We start from the raw sequence: 22,181 nt of genomic DNA on the forward strand, positions 1-22,181 counted from the left end.
GCCCCCTCACATTGACTCTGTACTAGTACCCCGTGTATATAGCCCCCTCACATTGACTCTGTACCAGTACCCCCTGTATATAGCCCCCTCACATTGACTCTGTACTAGTACCCCCTGTATATAGCCCCCTCACATTGACTCTGTACTAGTACCCCCTGTATATAGCCCCCTCACATTGACTCTGTACTAGTACCCCCTGTATATAGCCCCCTCACATTGACTCTGTACTAGTACCCCGTGTATATAGCCCCCTCACATTGACTCTGTACCAGTACCCCCTGTATATAGCCCCCTCACATTGACTCTGTACTAGTACCCCCTGTATATAGCCCCCTCACATTGACTCTGTACTAGTACCCCCTGTATATAGCCTCCTCACATTGACTCTGTACTAGTACCCCCTGTATATAGCCCCCTCACATTGACTCTGTACTAGTACCCCCTGTATATAGCCTCCTCACATTGACTCTGTACTAGTACCCCCTGTATATAGCCCCCTCACATTGACTCTGTACTAGTACCCCCTGTATATAGCCTCCTCACATTGACTCTGTACTAGTACCCCCTGTATATAGCCTCCTCACATTGACTCTGTACTAGTACCCCCTGTATATAGCCCCCTCACATTGACTCTGTACTAGTACCCCCTGTATATAGCCCCCTCACATTGACTCTGTACCAGTACCCCCTGTATATAGCCTCCTCACATTGACTCTGTACTAGTACCCCCTGTATATAGCCTCCTCACATTGACTCTGTACTAGTACCCCCTGTATATAGCCCCCTCACATTGACTCTGTACTAGTACCCCCTGTATATAGCCTCCTCACATTGACTCTGTACCAGTACCCCCTGTATATAGCCCCCTCACATTGACTCTGTACTAGTACCCCCTGTATATAGCCTCCTCACATTGACTCTGTACTAGTACCCCCTGTATATAGCCCCCTCACATTGACTCTGTACTAGTACCCCCTGTATATAGCCTCCTCACATTGACTCTGTACCAGTACCCCCTGTATATAGCCCCCTCACATTGACTCTGTACTAGTACCCCCTGTACAGTGGGGAGAACAAGTATTTGATACACTGCCGATTTTGCAGGTTTTCCTACTTACAAAGCATGTAGAGGTCTGTAATTTTTATCATAGGTACACTTCAACTGTGAGAGACGGAATCTAAAACAAAAATCCAGAAAATCACATTGTATGATTTTTAAATAATTAATTTGCATTTTATTGCATGACATAAGTATTTGATCACCTACCAACCAGTAAGAATTCCGGCTCTCACAGACCTGTTAGTTTTTCTTTAAGAAGCCCTCCTGTTCTCCACTCATTACCTGTATTAACTGCACCTGTTTGAACTCGTTACCTGTATAAAAGACACCTGTCCACAACCTCAATCAAACAGACTCCAACCTCTCCACAATGGCCAAGACCAGAGAGCTGTGTAAGGACATCAGGGATAAAATTGTAAACCTGCACAAGGCTGGGATGGGCTACAGGACAATAGGCAAGCAGCTTGATGAGAAGGCAACAACTGTTGGCGCAATTATTAGAAAATGGAAGAAGTTCAAGATGATGGTCAATCACCCTCGGTCTGGGGCTCCATGCAAGATCTCACCTCGTGGGGCATCAATGATCATGAGGAAGGTGAGGGATCAGCCAGAACTACACGGCAGGACCTGGTCAATGACCTGAAGAGAGCTGGGACCACAGTCTCAAAGAAAACCATTAGTAACACACTACGCCGTCATGGATTAAAATCCTGCAGCGCACGCAAGGTCCCCCTGCTCAAGCCAGCGCATGTCCAGGCCCGTCTGAAGTTTGCCAATGACCATCTGGATGATCCAGAGGAGGAATGGGAGAAGGTCAGGTGGTCTGTTGAGACAAAAATAGAGCTTTTTGATCTAAACTTCACTCGCCGTGTTTGGAGGAAGAAGAAGGATGAGTACAACCCCAAGATCACCATCCCAACCGTGAAGCATGGAGGTGGAAACATCATTCTTTTGGGATGCTTTTCTGCAAAGGGGACAGGACGACTGCACCGTATTGAGGGGAAGATGGATGGGGCCATGTATCGCGAGATCTTGGCCAACAACCTCCTTCCCTCAGTAAGAGCATTGAAGATGGGTCGTGGCTGGGTCTTCCAGCATGACAACGACCCGAAACACACAGCCAGGGCAACTAAGGAGTGGCTCCGTAAGAAGCATCTCAAGGTCCTGGAGTGGCCTAGCCAGTCTCCAGACCTGAACCCAATAGAAAATCTTTGGAGGGAGCTGAAAGTCCATATTGCCCAGCGACAGCCCCGAAACCTGAAGGATCTGGAGAAGGTCTGTATGGAGGAGTGGGCCAAAATCCCTGCTGCAGTGTGTGCAAACCTGGTCAAGAACTACAGGAAACGTATGATCTCTGTAATTGCAAACAAAGGTTTCTGTACCAAATATTAAGTTCTGCTTTTTTGATGTATCAAATACTTATGTCATGCAATAAAATGCAAATTAATTACTTAAAAATCATACAATGTGATTTTCAGGATTTTTGTTTTAGATTCCGTCTCTCACAGTTGAAGTGTACCTATGATAAAAATTACAGACCTCTACATGCTTTGTAAGTAGGAAAACCTGCAAAATCGGCAGTGTATCAAATACTTGTTCTCCCCACTGTATATAGCCCCCTCACATTGACTCTGTACTAGTACCCCCTGTATATAGCCTCCTCACATTGACTCTGTACTAGTACCCCGTGTATATAGCCACCTCACATTGACTCTGTACTAGTACCCCCTGTATATAGCCCCCTCACATTGACTCTGTACTAGTACCCCCTGTATATAGCCTCCTCACATTGACTCTGTACTAGTACCCCGTGTATATAGCCCCCTCACATTGACTCTGTACTAGTACCCCCTGTATATAGCCCCCTCACATTGACTCTGTACTAGTACCCCCTGTATATAGCCCCCTCACATTGACTCTGTACTAGTACCCCGTGTATATAGCCCCCTCACATTGACTCTGTACTAGTACCCCCTGTATATAGCCCCCTCACATTGACTCTGTACTAGTACCCCCTGTATATAGCCCCCTCACATTGACTCTGTACTAGTACCCCCTGTATATAGCCCCCTCACATTGACTCTGTACTAGTACCCCGTGTATATAGCCCCCTCACATTGACTCTGTACTAGTACCCCCTGTATATAGCCCCCTCACATTGACTCTGTACTAGTACCCCCTGTATATAGCCCCCTCACATTGACTCTGTACTAGTACCCCCTGTATATAGCCCCCTCACATTGACTCTGTACTAGTACCCCCTGTATATAGCCTCCTCACATTGACTCTGTACCGGTACCCCCTGTATATAGCCCCCTCACATTGACTCTGTACTAGTACCCCCTGTATATAGCCTCCTCACATTGACTCTGTACTAGTACCCCCTGTATATAGCCCCCTCACATTGACTCTGTACTAGTACCCCCTGTATATAGCCCCCTCACATTGACTCTGTACTAGTACCCCCTGTATATAGCCCCCTCACATTGACTCTGTACTAGTACCCCCTGTATATAGCCTCCTCACATTGACTCTGTACCAGTACCCCCTGTATATAGCCCCCTCACATTGACTCTGTACCGGTACCCCCTGTATATAGCCCCCTCACATTGACTCTGTACTAGTACCCCCTGTATATAGCCTCCTCACATTGACTCTGTACCAGTACCCCCTGTATATAGCCTCCTCACATTGACTCTGTACCGGTACCCCCTGTATATAGCCCCCTCACATTGACTCTGTACTAGTACCCCCTGTATATAGCCTCCTCACATTGACTCTGTACTAGTACCCCCTGTATATAGCCCCCTCACATTGACTCTGTACTAGTACCCCCTGTATATAGCCCCCTCACATTGACTCTGTACTAGTACCCCCTGTATATAGCCTCCTCACATTGACTCTGTACCAGTACCCCCTGTATATAGCCTCCTCACATTGACTCTGTACCAGTACCCCCTGTATATAGCCCCCTCACATTGACTCTGTACCGGTACCCCCTGTATATAGCCTCCTCACATTGACTCTGTACTAGTACCCCCTGTATATAGCCTCCTCACATTGACTCTGTACTAGTACCCCCTGTATATAGCCTCCTCACATTGACACATTGATGTGCAGACCACCATAGTGATGTGACACATTGATGTGAGGAGGACAGTAGGTGTGTTTCCCAAATGGCACCCTATTCCCTATATAGTGCACTATATCTAGAGCTCTGGTCAAAAGTAGTGCACTATATAGGGAATAGGGTGCCACTTGGGACTCATTCTAAGGGTCCTACATAGCTAACCACACGCAACACCCCAACAGAGCAGTGATATTGAAACAGACATGTTGCTCATGACAAGGGGATAGCTATATCACTAACAGCTGGACAGTACCGTAACACAATACAGTCCAGTTGGAACTGGTCTTAAAGCAGCTTTGTGGGATGTATTTTGTGTGGGGCGTGGCGTAGTGTGTGTGTATAGCCTGCGGATCTCATATGCTCCCCAGAAGCATCCAAAACACGTGCCACATTCAAACACTTCAGATTGCTTCCTTCCTTCTTTCCTCCGTTTAATTCATTCATTCATTACAGATCTGCTGGATTGGTTAAAAGCAATGAAGTGAAAATCTTACTTTATATGCAGATCAAGTAAATATCTGTTTTTGCCCCGAGGTAGATTTTCAAACTATTAGAACTGGGGCGCGTTCAGCGGGGCAATGTTTTGGAACATTCGGATAGAAATATGTAATATAGAAGAAACATGCCTCTCTGACATGTAGAACAAGGAATCATGTTTGCTCTATTCGTGGCATTTCTACTTGCAAAGTTTGACAGCTTTTGGCAACTGAGCGTTGCCCAGTCCCCTATGAGGAAGGAAGGGGGGCATTTCTAATCTTGGGAGGGATCTGTATTATTGGCTCTTACTGACCTGGAGGCGGGGCCGACGTGTCCTAGTTGGCCGGGAAACGACAGTAAACTCTGGTCCTTTTTCACTGCTTCCTGTGGAGACAGTGACAGAGCTGATCCAGCTATTGTTTTACACAGCGAGCCGTCATAATTCTGGATGAATCATTGCATTGTGTCACGATTCATTTTGTTGATGTGGTTATTGTGAATTCATGGTTGGTCAAATACAACAAATACCCAACACATAGTTTGAAAGACATTTTGAAGACCTGCTTTATCTGTGCCAGTTGAACAATTTAGTTAAATAAGAAAAAGTGTCTAGTTTTTCCAAAGGAAACTAAATGAGCAGTCTGTCAGATGGTTGTCAGTCTTCAATAAAAGAGAAGTCTGGGATTAATTTTGTTGTCTTTGAACTAGATCTAGAGAGAGTTCATTTAGATGTGTGGCATACTACTGCTATAAGTAGGTCTTGACTGAAAGATAAACTAAAGTCAAGCACTTCAAGGGTCACTGAGTGTACAAAACATTATGAACAGCTGCTCTTTCCATGACAGACTGACCAGGTGAATCGCTATGATCCCTTAATGATGTCGCTTGTTAAATCCACTTCAAATCAGTGTAGATGAAGGGGAGGAGACAGGTTAAAGAATAACTTTTAAGCCTTGAGACAATTGATACATGGATTGTGTATGTTTGCCATTCAGAGGGTGAACGGGCAAGACAAAATCTTTAAGTGCCTTTGAACGGAGTATGGTAGTAGGTGCCAGGCGCACCGATGTGTGTCATGAACTGCAATGCTGCTGGGTTTTTCACGCTCAAGAGTTTCCCGTGTGTATCAAGAATGGGTCACCACCCAAAGGACATCCAGCCAACTTGACACAACTGTGGGAAGCAGTGGAGTCAACATGGGCCAGCATCCCTGTGGAACACTTTCAACACCTTGTAAAATCCATGCCCTGACAAATTGAGGCTGTTCTGAGGGCAAAAAGGTCGGGGTGCAACTCAATATTAGGAAGGTGTATATTTGACGACGTCAGGGCGAGGGCTGCTGAAGTACAGTAGGATCAGTTTTGCATTTTAGATGATAATAACTACAGCTACAGTATATGGGTAAAAGATACCTGATCCTAGATCAGATCTTACCATGGCCACAAAGTGCAGGAGGTTCATGCCTGGCTTGTTGGCTTTAGTGTCGGCCAGTTTGAGCAGGGAAGGGATTCGGAACCCTGCTGCGTTGCCTGCGTACCCACCCTGAGGTCAAATACAGTAGGTCAGTGAAAAGAGGTCACACACAAACCTGACATCTTTAACAAACCTGACATCTTAAACAAACACATTACAAAACCCAGATTTACATTTACATTTAAGTCATTTAGCAGACGCTCTTATCCAGAGCGACTTACAGATGCCGCCAGAGTGATGCTCTGGAACACACCCCAGTCTTACACCCCAGTCCTACACCCCTGTCCTACACCACAGTCCTGCACCACAGTCCTACACCACAGTCCTACACCCCTGTCCTACACCACAGTCCTACACCACAGTCCTACACCACAGTCCTACACCACAGTCCTACACCACAGTCCTACACCACAGTCCTACACCCCAGTCCTACACCCCAGTCTTACACCCCTGTCCTACACCCCTGTCCTACACCACAGTCCTACACCCCAGTCCTACACCCCAGTCCTACACCAGCAGCATTGTGCACACAGATAAAGAACGGCTCTCTCTTTCATCTGAAAGGTAAAAAGAAAGGAGGAGAAGAAAGAAAACATGAATACTCACAGCATTCATGTAGTTTCCTGCCTTCAGAACCAGACGGAGGATGGAGTGCAGCTCAGGACAGCTCAACAGCTCTGAGAGAGAGACACAGAGAGAGACCGAGAGACCGAGAGAGAAAGAGAGATTGGAAAGAATTAACAAAATAAATCAGAGCAAACAAGAATCTCTAAACAGAGAGTACACAGTGGCAGAACACCTGACCACTGTGACTGACCCAAACTTAAGGAAAGCTTTGACTATGTACAGACTCAGTGAGCATAGCCTTGCTATTGAGAAAGGTTGCCGTAGGCAGACATGGCTCTCAAGAGAAGACAGGCTATGTGCACACTGCCCACAAAATGAGGTGGAAACTGGGCTGCACTTCCTAACCTCCTGCCAAATGTATAACCATATTAGAGACACATATTTCCCGCAGATTACACAGACCCACAAAGAATTCGAAAACAAACCCGATTTTGACAAACTCCCAGATCTACTGGGTGAAATACCACAATGTGCCATCACAGCACCAAGATTTGTGACTTGAGAGAGAGAGAGGCAGACCGAGAGAGAGAGAGAGAGAGAGAGAGAGAGAGAGAGAGAGAGAGAGAGAGAGAGAGAGAGAGAGAGAGAGAGAGACCGAGAGAGAGACCGAGAGAGAGACCGAGAGAGAGACCGAGAGAGAGACCGAGAGAGAGACCGAGAGAGAGAGATCAACGTGTTTCTGAAGAAATTAACCGGCAATATTCATTCAAAAAAACTGCCCAATAAACTCTAAAACATCAACCAAATCGTACAGATGGGCTCCAAACAGTGCAGAGAGATTCATTGAAACATTGAACTCTATACAGTTTTTCAATAACTCACAATACCAAAACAATAAAGATGGTGTCAATTCGGCTACTCAATACATCAACTGCCTATTCCAAAAAGCAGCATCGAAAGTAAATTTGAGAAAACCAAAGAGATGCAACATCAGAAACAAAAAATGTAATGTTTCTGACAAATGGTTTGATAATGAATGTAAAACAATTAGAAAACACCTAAAACAAATGTCAAATAAAAAACATAAGCAGCAAAACAACCCAGAGCTACGATATGAAAGCTTTGAAACAGTATAAACAAACACTGAAACGCAAGAAATTGAATTATACCAACAAGACACTTGATGAAATTGAAAACGCAATTGACCAAAATCAGTTCTGGGACATGTGGAAGAATTTAAGCACAACAAAGCCATAAGAATTACCCATACAAGATGTAGGGATTTGGAAAATTTGTTTTGATAATCTATACAAAAACATCCCACAAAAAGACTTACAACAGAACCAATTAGAAAATAAAGAAAAATTGAACATCCTTGAATCAGTCATTAAAAACAACCAAAATCCATTAGATTACCCAATAACCCAACAAGAACTAAATGAAAAGCTCAAATCTATTAAATCAAAGAAGACTTGTGGTGTAGACAACATCAGAAATGAAATGCTGAATAACAGCACACATGAGTTGCAAAATGCTATGCTTAAGTTGTTCAACATGGTTTTAACTTCTGGCTGCTTCCCTGGTGTCTGGAACCAGGGGCTCATCTCCCCTATCCACAAAAGTGAAGACAAATCAGACCCGATAATTACAAGGGAATTTGCGTAAACAGTAACTTGGGAAAGGTTTTCTGTAGCATTTTGAATTCAAGAATTAACCATCGCACTACGGACCATATATTACACCTTACACACACTAATTAATAAACACGTCCACCAAAAAAAAGAGGGCAAAATCTTTGCTTGCTTTATTGACTTTAAAAAAGCATTTGTGTCTATTTGGCACGAAGGGCTATTCTACAAAATTCTCCAAAGTGGGCTTGGTGGTAAGGTGTATGACTTAATAAAATGTATGTACACAGAAAACAAGTGTGCAATAAAAATCAAAAACCAAAGAACAGAATTATTTTCACAATGTCGAGGTGTGAGACAAGGCTGCAGTTTGAGTCCAAATCTTTTCAACATTTATATCAATGAATTAGCAGACATGTTGGACCATTCTCCAGCCCCAGGACTCACACTATTTGACACAGAGATGAAATACCTGCTATATGCTGATGACTTGGTACTTCTATCACCAACCAAAGAAGGTCTTCAACAGAACATTAATATTCTAGAGCAATATTGCCATAATTGGGCCCTGGCAGTAAATTTCCAAAAAACGAAAATCATGGTTTCCCCCCCAAAAAACAGATGTCACAAACACAAATATAAATTCACCCTGAAAACACCATAATTGAACACACTAAAAATTACACCTACCTTGGTCTGACCATATCTGCATTGGGAAACTTTAATATGGCAGTGAATGCACTCAAAAGAAAAAGCCCGCAGAGCATTGTATGCAATAAAAACTAAATTATTCAAAATCAACATCCCAATTAGAATTTGGACCAAAATATTTGACAGTGTAATCCTACCAATAGCTCTTTACGGAAGTGAGGTTTGGGGGCCACTCAATAAACTGGACTTTAAAATGTGGGACAAACATCCAATTGTAGCCCTACATGCAGAATTCTGTCGGAAAATTCTACAAGTCCAGAGAAATACACCAACTAATGCATGTAGGGCAGAATTGGGCCGCTTTCCAGTAATAATGAAAATACAGAAAAGATCTTAAAAATTAATAAATAAATTCAAGTCCAAATTCAAGTCTGCAATTTAAAGCACTTCAAACCCAAGAGCTGAGCCCATAAATGAGCCCTCTCAGTCAGCTGGTGTTGGACCTAACCAACCAAGCTGACACCAGCACTGCTTCAAAAGAAAGAATTCCAATAAACAAAATCATGAACCAATCAAAGGACTCATATTTACAACATTGTAAAAACGAAACAAAATCCCAAAGCCGACTAAATTGCTATCTGACACTAAACAGAGAATATGAATTGGCTGATTATCTCTACTCTGTCAGAGATACGAAGCAGAGACAGATCCTTACCAAGTACAGGCTGAGTGACCATCGATTGGCAATAGAAACCGGCAGACATAAAAAGACACGGCTACCCAAAGAGGAGAGTGTATGTGGTCACTGCACGACAGGGGAGGTAGAAACAGAGATGCACTTTCTCCTTTACTGTGAGAAATATTCCTCACAAAGAGATTCATTATTCACAGAAATGACTACATTTATTCCAAATTTGAACTTATTAAACTCAGAGGAAAAACTAAAAATACTCTTGGGCGAAGGAGCAATGGCTCCTCTGCAGCCAAATATGTATTTGCCTGCCATAGCCTGAGGGACACTGAATAATAACATCTGCATAGTAAGCAGTAACTTACTTATTATTACTATTATTGTTATTACTATTATTATTGTTGTTTATCATTCCAAATAGTAGTGGTATGGGTGGTAATGGTAGCAGTTTAGTGATGGTGGTGGTAGTAGTAGTAGTAATGATGATGGTAGTTGTAGTACTGATGTAATGGTGAAGATGAGTTTTATTTAGTTATAAGTTAGTTATAGTTTCATTTTCCATATTTAGATTTTTAAATTTATTACATTTCTACTATTGACTGTTACCATTTTATTGTTATTATTTTTGTATTTAATTTTGTATTATTATTTACTACCATTTTATATTATTTTTTGTTATCGTTTATAAATTTTATTACAAAGTATATTGTATACATTTACATTTAAGTCATTTAGCAGACGCTCTTATCCAGAGCGACTTACAAATTGGTATATTGTATACATTGTTGCTTTGGTAATATTGACACAATGTTTTTCATGCCAATAAAGCAGCTTGAATTTGAATTTGACAGACAGAGAGAGAGAAACAGAGCGAGAGGGAGAGAAACAGACCGAGAGAGAGAGAGAAACAGAGAGAGAGAAAGACCGAGAGAGAGAGAGAAAGAGACAGACCAACAGACATACATGTTAAGAAATTAATGATTTAGTCATTCGGTTTTACACCAATAAACCTCAAACATCACTTAATGCTAACTTCAAAGTTTCCGATAACCTAGATGTCTTCTGCCAGCGACCCTATATAAAACTGGTGAATAAAACTCTCATATCTTCATTAGACGAAAACCCACGTGTAAAATCCAACACCTGTGGTCCATCTGTGGCCTACAGTACAAAACATCACTAATTCTGAACAAACTTCAGATTACCTTCCCAGACTAAACTCAAACAAGACTGAGAACTTAAACGGGAAAATAAAACCCCCTGCTGATAATTAAAGGGGAAACTAAAAACCATTTGTTTTATCTAAAAAGGGAAGTGGATGGGCCACAAAGGGGTTTAAAGAGACGGTGATGTGGAGTAGAGTAGGCCTAAACTAAAAAACGACTTACACCATTTCATACTAAACTGAAACAAGAGCAACTGAAACAAGAGCACTAAAACGGGACGTGAATGGTATGGACGTGAACGGCCACATAAAGGAGTTTAAAAAGGGGCAGTGATTGGGAGTAGAGTAGGCCTATGGTTCGTCCCAAATGGCACCCTATGCCCTATATAGTGCACAACCTTTGACCAGATCCCTATGGAACCTGGTCAACAGTAGTACACTATATAGGAAATAGGGTGCCATTTGGGACGAACCCTTAACTATAAAAGCCCTGCTGATGGTTTACCTCTGGCCGCCTCCCTCAGACATCTGGCCGCCAAACAGAGAGAGGTCACGGCAGGGTCAAACTCCTCTTGCAGGATCATGGCATCCAGACGCAGACGAAAGCTAATGGGGAAGAAAATGGAAGGAGAGGAGGGATGAGGGGAGGAGAGGATGAGGGAAGGAGGAGGTAGAGGAGAGAAGAGAAGAGAAGGAGGGGAGGAGGTGGTAGAGGAGAGAAGAGGAGGAGGGGGAGGAGAGGATGAGGGGAGGAGGTGGTAGAGGAGAGAAGAGGAGGAGGGGGAGGAGAGGATGAGGGGAGGAGGTGGTAGAGGAGAGAAGAGGAGGAGGGGGAGGAGAGGATGAGGGGAGGAGGTGGTAGAGGAGAGAAGAGGAGGAGGGGGAGGAGAGGATGAGGGGAGGAGGTGGTAGAGGAGAGAAGAGGAGGAGGGGGAGGAGAGGATGAGGGGAGGAGGTGGTAGAGGAGCGAAGAGAAGGAGAGGGAGGGGTGGTGGTAGAGGAGAGAAGAGGAGGAGGGGGAGGAGAGGATGAGGGGAGGAGGTGGTAGAGGAGAGCAGAGGAGGAGGGGGAGGAGAGGATGAGGGGAGGAGGTGGTAGAGGAGAGAAGAGGAGGAGGGGGAGGAGAGGATGAGGGGAGGAGGTGGTAGAGGAGAGCAGAGGAGGAGGGGGAGGGGAGGTGGTAGAGGAGAGAAGAGGAGGAGGGCGATGAGAGGATGGGGGAGGGGAGGTGGTAGAGGAGAGGAGGGATGAGGGGAGGAGAGGATGAGGGGAGGAGGAGGTAGAGGAGAGGAGGGATGAGGGGAGGAGAGGATGAGGGGAGGAGGTGGTAGAGGAGAGAAGAGGAGGAGGGGGAGGATGGAAGGGGTTAGAGCCTTATCGATCCTCAAGAGACACACACATCAGCACAGAGTGGAAAGCTAGTGAATCAACCAGTAGTGTGTGGAGGGAGGGGGTCACTGCAAAACGAGGAGACAGTCACCCTGAGAAAAGCATTTTGCACCATAGTTAAAATTCAGGATCAGGGTTTGTAATCATTGTAAAACATGAGGTGCTGAAAGTTCTAAGGGTTGTGTGGTGTACCTGGGGACTTCCACTAGCAGAATCATGAAGAGGTCGGGCTCCCCAAGCCCACTGCGTTCGGCCTTGAACCTCTTCAGACGAGCCTCCTGTGAAAATACCCAGATGGACAGCATAGAGACGTTATCAGTCAGTTCTGTTCAATTCTACAAGCCTCATTACTTTTATTGGGAATTCCACACAGGTTTAGAATCTCCAGAAATCATATTTAGAATTCAGAGCTTTGATTGAGTCCAGTGGTAAAACCCACCATCACCCAGGGTGAGTCCAGTGGTAAACCCACCATCACCCAGGGTGAGTCCAGTGGTAAAACCCACCATCACCCAGGGTGAGTCCAGTGGTAAACCCACCATCACCCAGGGTGAGTCCAGTGGTAAAACCCACCATCACCCAGGGTGAGTCCAGTTGTAAAACCCACCATCACCCAGGGTGAGTCCAGTGGTAAAACCCACCATCACCCAGGGTGAGTCCAGCGGTAAACCCACCATCACCCAGGGTGAGTCCAGTGGTAAAACCCACCATCACCGAGGGTGAGTCCAGTGGTAAAACCCACCATCACCCAGGGTGAGTCCAGTGGTAAAACCCACCATCACCCAGGGTGAGTCCAGTGGTAAAACCCCCATCACCCAGGGTGAGTCCAGTGGTAAACCCACCATCACCCAGGGGGAGTCCAGTGGTAAACCCACCATCACCCAGGGTAGGTCTAGTGGTAAACCCACCATCACCCAGGGTGAGTCCAGTGGTAAAACCCCCATTACCCAGGGTGAGTCCAGTGGTAAAACCCACCATCACCCAGGGTGAGTCCAGTGGTAAAACCCACCATCACCCAGGGTGAGTCCAGCGGTAAACCCACCATCACCCAGGGTGAGTCCAGTGGTAAAACCCACCATCACCGAGGGTGAGTCCAGTGGTAAAACCCACCATTACCCAGGGTGAGTCCAGTGGTAAAACCCACCATCACCCAGGGTGAGTCCAGTGGTAAAACCCACCATCACCCAGGGTGAGTCCAGTGGTAAAACCCCCATCACCAGGGTGAGTCCAGTGGTAAACCCCACATCACCCAGGGTGAGTCCAGTGGTAAACCCACCATCACCCAGGGTGAGTCTAGTGGTAAACCCACCATCACCCAGGGTGAGTCCAGTGGTAAACCCACCATCACCCAGGGTGAGTCCAGTGGTAAAACCCACCATCACGAGGGTGAGTCCAGTGGTAAAACCCACCATTACCCAGGGTGAGTCCAGTGGTAAAACCCACCATCACCCAGGGTGAGTCCAGTGGTAAACCCACCATCACCCAGGGTGAGTCCAGTGGTAAAACCCACCATCACCCAGGGTGAGTCCAGTGGTAAACCCACCATCACCCAGGGTGAGTCCAGTGGTAAAACCCACCATCACCCAGGGTGAGTCCAGCGGTAAACCCACCATCACCCAGGGTGAGTCCAGTGGTAAAACCCACCATCACCGAGGGTGAGTCCAGTGGTAAAACCCACCATCACCCAGGGTGAGTCCAGTGGTAAAACCCACCATCACCCAGGGTGAGTCCAGTGGTAAAACCCCCATCACCCAGGGTGAGTCCAGTGGTAAACCCACCATCACCCAGGGGGAGTCCAGTGGTAAACCCACCATCACCCAGGGTAGGTCTAGTGGTAAACCCACCATCACCCAGGGTGAGTCCAGTGGTAAAACCCCCATTACCCAGGGTGAGTCCAGTGGTAAAACCCACCATCACCCAGGGTGAGTCCAGTGGTAAAACCCACCATCACCCAGGGTGAGTCCAGCGGTAAACCCACCATCACCCAGGGTGAGTCCAGTGGTAAAACCCACCATCACTGAGGGTGAGTCCAGTGGTAAAACCCACCATTACCCAGGGTGAGTCCAGTGGTAAAACCCACCATCACCCAGGGTGAGTCCAGTGGTAAAACCCACCATCACCCAGGGTGAGTCCAGTGGTAAAACCCCCATCACCAGGGTGAGTCCAGTGGTAAACCCCACATCACCCAGGGTGAGTCCAGTGGTAAACCCACCATCACCCAGGGTGAGTCTAGTGGTAAACCCACCATCACCCAGGGTGAGTCCAGTGGTAAACCCACCATCACCCAGGGTGAGTCCAGTGGTAAAACCCACCATCACCCAGGGTGAGTCCAGTGGTAAAACCCACCATTACCCAGGGTGAGTCCAGTGGTAAAACCCACCATCACCCAGGGTGAGTCCAGTGGTAAAACCCCCATCACCCAGGGTGAGTCCAGTGGTAAACCCACCATCACCCAGGGGGAGTCCAGTGGTAAACCCACCATCACCCAGGGTGAGTCTAGTGGTAAACCCACCATCACCCAGGGTGAGTCCAGTGGTAAAACCCCCATCACCCAGGGTGAGTCCAGTGGTAAAACCCACCATCACCCAGGGTGAGTCCAGTGGTAAACCCCACATCACCCAGGGTGAGTCCAGTGGTAAACCCACCATCACCCAGGGTGAGTCTAGTGGTAAACCCACCATCACCCAGGGTGAGTCCAGTGGTAAACCCACCATCACCCAGGGTGAGTCCAGTGGTAAAACCCACCATCACCGAGGGTGAGTCCAGTGGTAAAATGTTATGGGATTTTGATGAATAATGACTAAATGATGTATACATTTAGCTTAAAACTATAACTAAACAGAATACTACTATGTTACTGTATGGATGTATGGACATTATTCTAATCATAGTGCTGAATATAATGTGTGTAATTTTAATCAAGAATTAAAACAAGGACTGTCTGTTCCTTGTTAGAAATGAATGGAGTTATCATCAGACAGGCTGGAATGATGTGTTCATTACAGGACATTCTGTCTCTACCCAGGGAGGGGAGAGACCTTGGGCTGGTCATAGATTGTTTAACAGGTGGCAGACAATGTTAGAAGGCTTGTCTTGTGAAACTGTATTACCATTGTATCCGAGAGGAGGAAGGACATTTTAAAACCTATGATGTCATTATTATTATATAACCTGATGTAAATTGTACTATGATCAGTACTCTTGAGAATAAACGCAATTGATTGATTGACTTTGAGACTGGTTTCTGTCCATTTTATGCAAATAAGTATCTTACAAATTCTTATGAATGGGCAGAGTGTTTTAATTGAATTGGTTGATGAACATATAGGAATGAAATTCCTTTAACATAAAACCACCATCACCCAGGGTAAGTCCAGTGGTAAAACCCACCATCACCCAGGGTGAGTCCAGTGGTAAACCCACCATCACCCAGGGTGAGTCCAGTGGTAAAACCCACCATCACCCAGGGTGAGTCCAGTGGTAAAACCCACCATCACCCAGGGTGAGTCCAGTGGTAAAACCACCATCACCCAGGGTGAGTCCAGTGGTAAAACCCACCATCACCCAGGGTGAGTCCAGTGGTAAAACCACCATCACCCAGGGTGAGTCCAGTGGTAAACCCACCATCACCCAGGGTGAGTCCAGTGGTAAAACCCACCATCACCCAGGGTGAGTCCAGTGGTAAACCAACCATCACCAAGGATGATTCTTATGACTGTTATATTCTTATAACCATGTCCATATACAACACGTGCAGTCATTGGCAACATCTTTTACAACATGTATTGTCAGTAAGCATTTCTCAACGATGATGTAATGGCAAACTGTTGATCAGGATAATGAGAACCAGATGATGAGAGGGGTGGGGGGCTATAGGCTAGTCAGCGTTGTTGCAGTAGGAGCTACGGTGTGTCGGAGAGGACACAGAGCAGAGTCTTTACCTCGTCTGCGTCAGGCAGAAGTTTGCAGAGCTCGGACAGTTTCTCGGCCCCGTAGCGGGTCCCGACCCCCTGCCGGATATCCTCAACTATCTCCTGGACAGCCCTGTAGAAACATGACAACACAAATCAGCTCTATGGATGACTTCGCTCACACACACACACACACACACACACACACACACACACACACACACACACACACACACACACACACACACACACACACACACACACACACACACACACACACACACACACACACACACACACACACACACACACACACACACACACACACACACACACACACACATCTCCACTGTCTGCAGGGTTTAGGGAAATGTGGTTTTAGCCACCGAGGATGGAAGTTACTGATATACTGAGGTGATTCAAGATAACACAAAAATTAAGAAAAGATGGGGTTCATGCAGGGGTTTGGAATGTCAGAGGGGGTATCATGCAGGGGTCTGGAATGGCAGAGGGGGTATCATGCAGGGGTCTGGAATGGCAGAGGGGGTATCATGCAGGGGTCTGGAATGGCGGAGGGGGTTTCATGCAGGGGTCTGGAATGGCGGAGGGGGTATCATGCAGGGGTCTGGAATGGCGGAGGGGGTTTCATGCAGGGGTCTGGAATGGCGGAGGGGGTATCATGCAGGGGTCTGGAATGGCGGAGGGGGTTTCATGCAGGGGTCTGGAATGGCGGAGGGGGTATCATGCAGGGGTCTGGAATGGCGGAGGGGGTATCATGCAGGGGTCTGAAATGGCGGAGGGGGTGTCATGCAGGGGTCTGGAATGGCGGAGGGGGTATCATGCAGGGGTCTGGAATGGCAGAGGGGGTATCATGCAGGGGTCTGGAATGGCAGCATGGGTTTGATTTTCTCTGATCACTCTGCTTGGTAAACACACACACTGTAGGTCAGGATTATCCCCTCTTATCTGACTGACTGTTGGGGGAAAGGGCCTTTGACGCCACACTGCATGACATGTGCCCTGAGCAAACACACAGACAGGAGCTCAAAACACACACACACAGGTCCTTAGAGGTTGAGATATCACCAGACAGAGAGAAAGAGCAGAAACTAGCCAGTTCCTGACTGTATGACCTCCAGGAGCCAATTACCTTCATCTGCCTGACTCCCTCCAAATGACCTATCAGTCCAGGTGACTCAACCCCTCCACTTCTCTCCCCCCTCTTTCCCTAACTTTCTCACTCTCCCTTATTGTCCCCTTCCCTCACTATTTCCCTGACTTCCCTCTCTCCTACTCTTTCTTTCCCTTCCCTTATTACATACATACACTGAACAAAAATATAAAAACGCCACATGCAACAATTTCAAAGATTTTACTGAGTTACAGTTCATAAGGAAATCAATTAACTAGCTCCTAATCTATGGATTTCACATGACTGGGAATACACATATGCATCAGTTGATCACAGATACCTTAAAAAAAAAGTAGGGACGTGGATCAGAAATCCAGTCAGTTTCTGGTGTGACCACCATTTGTCTCATGCAGTGCGAAACATCTCCTTCGTACAGAGTTGATCAGGATTTGATTGTGGCCTGTGGAATGTTGTCCCACTCCTCTCCAATGGCTGTCTGAAGTTGGTGGATATTGGTAGGAACTGGAACACGCTGTTGTACACGACAATCCAGAGCATCCCAAACATGCTCAATGGGTGGCATGTCTGGAGAATATGTAAGCCATGGAAGAACTGGGACATTTTCAGCTTCCAGGAATTGTGTACAGATCCTTGTGACATGGGGCCGTGCATTATCATGCTGAAACATGAGGTGATGGTGGTGGATGAATGGCACAACAATGGGCTTCAGGACGAACTGTGTTCGTTGTCCGTAGCTTATTTCTCCCCATACCCTAACTCCACCGCCACCATGGGGCACTCTGTTCACAATGATGACATCAGCAAACCGCTCGCCCACACAACGCCGTACACTGTCTGCCATCTGCCCGGTACTGTTGAAACCGGGATTCATCTGTGAAGAGCACACTTCTCCAGCGTGCCAGTGGCCATCGAAGGTGAGCATTTGCCCACTGAAGTCGGTTGTGATGCCGAACTGCAGTCAGGTCAAGACCCTGGTGAGGATGACAAGCACGCAGATGAGCTTCCCAGAGACAGTTTATGACAGTTTGTGCAGAAATCCTTCGGTTGCGCAAACCCAGTTTCATCCGCTGTCCAGGTGGCTGGTCTCAGATGATCCTACAGCTGAAGAAGCCGAATATGGAGGTCCTGGGCTGCGTGGTTACACGTGGTCTGCCACGAGGCCGGTTGGACATACTGCCAAATTCTCTAAACCAACGTTGGAGGCTGCTTATGGCAGAGAAAAGAACATTCATGCAGTCAGCATACCAATTGCACGCTCCCTCAAAAACATCTGTGGCATTGTGTTGTGTGACAAAGGTGCGCATTTTAGAGTGGCCTTTTATTGTCCCCAGCATAAGGTGCACCTGTGCAATGATAATGCTGTTTAATCAGCTTCTTGATATGCCACACCTGTCAAGTTAATGGATTATCTTGGCTCTGTCTGTCAGCCCTGTGTTCACTCATACCATGGCTCTGCCTGTTGGCCCTGCCTGTTGGCCCTGTGCTCACTAATACCATGGCTATGTCTGAATCACAGATAACACTAACCTTAATGAACTGCACAGGGCTCAACTGGGGTGTGCCTGATTCATAAGAGTTCAATAAAAGTTTTTTTGCCTCTGCCTTGGTAGCCTCCGGCCTGTTGTTCTATGCAGAGCTGAATACAATAATAGTTGACACAGCTGAAAGAGCATAATGAAAAGGCAGAGGGAAGTAGTACAGTCGTGGCCAAAAGTTTTGAAAAAAGGGCTTCACAGGCAAGGATATTGATGCCAGTAAAATTGCACCTAAATCAACCATTTATCGGATCATCAAGAACTTCAAGGAGAGTGGTTCAATTGTTGTGAAGAAGGCTTCAGGGCGCCCAATAAAGTCCAGCAAGCACCAGGACCGTCTCCTAAAGTTGATTCAGCTGCGAGATCGGGGCACCACCAGTACAGAGCTTTCTCAGGAATGGCAGCAGGCAGGTGTGAGTGCATCTTCACGCACAGTGAGGCAAAGAATTTTGGAGGATGGCCTGGTGTCAAGAAGGGCAGCAAAGAAGCCACTTCTCTCCAGGAAAAGCATCAGGGACAGACTGATATTCTGCAAAAGGTACAGGGATTGGACTGCTGAGGACTGGGGTAAAGTCATTTTCTCTGATGAATCCCCTTTCCAATTTTTTGGGGCATCCGGAAAAAAGCTGGTCCGGAGAAGACAAGGTGAGCGCTACCATCAGTCCTGTGTCATGCCAACAGTAAAGCATCCTGAGACCATTCATGTGTGGGGTTGCTTCTCAGCCAAGGGAGTGGGCTCACTCACAATTTTGCCTAAGAACACAGCCATGAATAAAGAATGGTACCAACACATCCTCCGAGAGCAACTTCTCCCAACCATCCAGGAACAGTTTGGTGATGAACAATGCCTTTTCCAGCATGATGAGCACCTTGCCATAAGGCAAACGTGATAACTAAGTGGCTCAGGGAACAAAACATCAATATTTTGGGTCCATGGCCAGGAAACTCCCCAGACCTTAATCCCATTGAGAACTTGTGGTCAATCCTCAAGAGGCGGGTGGACAAACAAAAACCCACAAATTATGACAAACTCCAAGCATTGATTATGCAAGAATGGGCTGTCATCAGTCAGGATGTGGCCCAGAAGTTAATTGACAGCATGCCAGGGCGGATTGCAGAGGTCTTGAAAAAGAAGGGTCAACACTGCAAATATTGACTCTTTGCATCAACTTCATGTAATTGTCAATAAAAGCCTTTGACACTTATGAAATGCTTGTAATTATACTTCAGTATTCCATAGTAATGACAAAAATATCTAAAGACACTGAAGCAGCAAACTTTGTGGAAATTAATATTTGTGTCGTTCTCAAAACTTTTGGCCACCACTGTACACGTACTAATACCATAGTGTCTCACGAAGGGACCAATCTGTTCAAACTATTCCCACTCACACCCCAAATCTAACAGTACCTTGTTACAACACTCACACAAGACAAACAAGCTCTATGTAAGAAGACAAATGCTTCTGTCCACAGGAGAGGCTCTTCTGTCGTCATAAAGGCTTTCAACTACATGTTCTGACATATGCTGTTTGGAGAGAGTAAAGCACTCTTCAATTAGGATGAATCTCTGAACTCTGTTTACTGTACACGGCATGACAACATACCTGCTCTGCAAGAGGCCATCGCCTCGTAGCTACCGTCATACCCACTAGTGTTGTCACAATACCAGAATCTTTAGTTCGATACCAGATTTAGTACCACAATAGTCGATATCGAACCGATTACACGGCAAAAAAACAGACAAAAAAGCGTATTATACAAAGTCACAGAACGGCACTTGATCCAGACAGATCTGGTGAGTTTAATATTATTACATTATAATTGTTTTGATGTATGCATTAATGAATCAATTGTAGAGTCAATGTGAATGTTTTTTTTAACCAATCTAACCACATAACAACATAATGGTAATCATGTATTTGAATGGTAAATCTCTATTGATAAACTGTGGTGAATCAAGATGTAACCTAGGCCTATTCACAATACAGGTGAATACATATTATTCAATAGAAGTGTGACAATGCATTGAGTTATTCAGCTTGTTATGGCTGATTTGTGGCTACAGATGTAAAACTATCAAATCAAATCAAATCAAATTTTATTAGTCACATACACATGGTTAGCAGATGTTAATGCGAGTGTAGCGAAATGCTTGTGCTTCTAGTTCCGACAATGCAGTAATAACCAACAAGTAATCTAACCTAACAATTCCACAACTACTACCTTATACACACACACAAGTGTAAAGGGATAAAGAATATGTACATAAAGATATATGAATGAGTGGTGGTACAGAACGGCATGGCAAGATGCAGTAGATGGTATAGAGTACGGTATATACATATGAGATGAGTACTGTAGGGTATGTAAACATAAAGTGGCATAGTTTAAAGTGGCTAGTGGTACATGTATTACATAAAGATGGCAAGATGCAGTAGATGATATAGAGTACAGTATATACATATGAGATGGGTAATGTAGGGTATGTAAACATTATATTAAGTGGCATTGTTTAAAGTGGCTAGTGGTACATTTTTACATAATTTCCATCAATTCCCATTTTTAAAGTGGCTGGAGTTGAGTCAGTATGTTGGCAGCGGCCGCTAAATGTTAGTGGTGGCTGTTTAACAGTCTGATGGCCTTGAGATAGAAGCTGTTTTTCAGTCTCTCGGTCCCTGCTTTGATGCACCTGTACTGACCTCGCCTTCTGGATGATAGCGGGGTGAACAGGCAGTGGCTTGGGTGGTTGTTGTCCTTGATGATCTTTATGGCCTTCCTGTGACATCGGGTGGTGTAGGTGTCCTGGAGGGCAGGTAGTTTGCCCCCGGTGGTGCGTTCTGCAGACCTCACTACCCTCTGGAGAGCCTTACGGTTGTGGGCGGAGCAGTTGCCGTACCAGGCGGTGATACAGCCCGACAGGATGCTCTCGATTGTGCATCTGTAGAAGTTTGTGAGTGCTTTTGGTGACAAGCCGAATTTCTTCAGCCTCCTGAGGTTGAAGAGGCGCTGCTGCGCCTTCTTCACAACGCTGTCTGTGTGGGTGGACCAATTCAGTTTGTCCGTGATGTGTACACCGAGGAACTTAAAACTTTCCACCTTCTCCACTACTGACCCGTCGATGTGGATAGGGGGGTGCTCCCTCTGCTGTTTCCTGAAGTCCACAATCATCTCCTTTGTTTTGTTGACGTTGAGTGTGAGGTTATTTTCCTGACACCACACTCCGAGGGCCCTCACCTCCTCCCTGTAGGCCGTCTCGTCGTTGTTGGTAATCAAGCCTACCACTGTAGTGTCATCCGCAAACTTGATGATTGAGTTGGAGGCGTGCATGGCCACGCAGTCGTGGGTGAAC

General features: G+C 46.0%; 1 protein-coding gene across 1 annotated transcript in view; it reads right to left on the reverse strand.

Moving 5' to 3' along the window:
• Positions 1 to 22,181, reverse strand: part of LOC139574752 (FH2 domain-containing protein 1-like) — a 41,202-nt gene that overhangs the window by 9,760 nt on the left and 9,261 nt on the right. The window contains exons 4-9 of the mRNA XM_071399616.1: positions 16,173 to 16,275; positions 12,424 to 12,509; positions 11,348 to 11,448; positions 6,747 to 6,817; positions 6,102 to 6,209; positions 4,981 to 5,051 (exon numbers count right to left, since the gene is read on the reverse strand). Coding sequence (XP_071255717.1) covers positions 4,981 to 5,051; positions 6,102 to 6,209; positions 6,747 to 6,817; positions 11,348 to 11,448; positions 12,424 to 12,509; positions 16,173 to 16,275 — 540 coding nt within the window. The remainder of the gene's footprint in view (positions 1 to 4,980; positions 5,052 to 6,101; positions 6,210 to 6,746; positions 6,818 to 11,347; positions 11,449 to 12,423; positions 12,510 to 16,172; positions 16,276 to 22,181) is intronic.

Source organism: Salvelinus alpinus, chromosome 4, assembly GCF_045679555.1.
Source record: "Salvelinus alpinus chromosome 4, SLU_Salpinus.1, whole genome shotgun sequence".
NCBI lineage: Eukaryota > Metazoa > Chordata > Actinopteri > Salmoniformes > Salmonidae > Salvelinus > Salvelinus alpinus.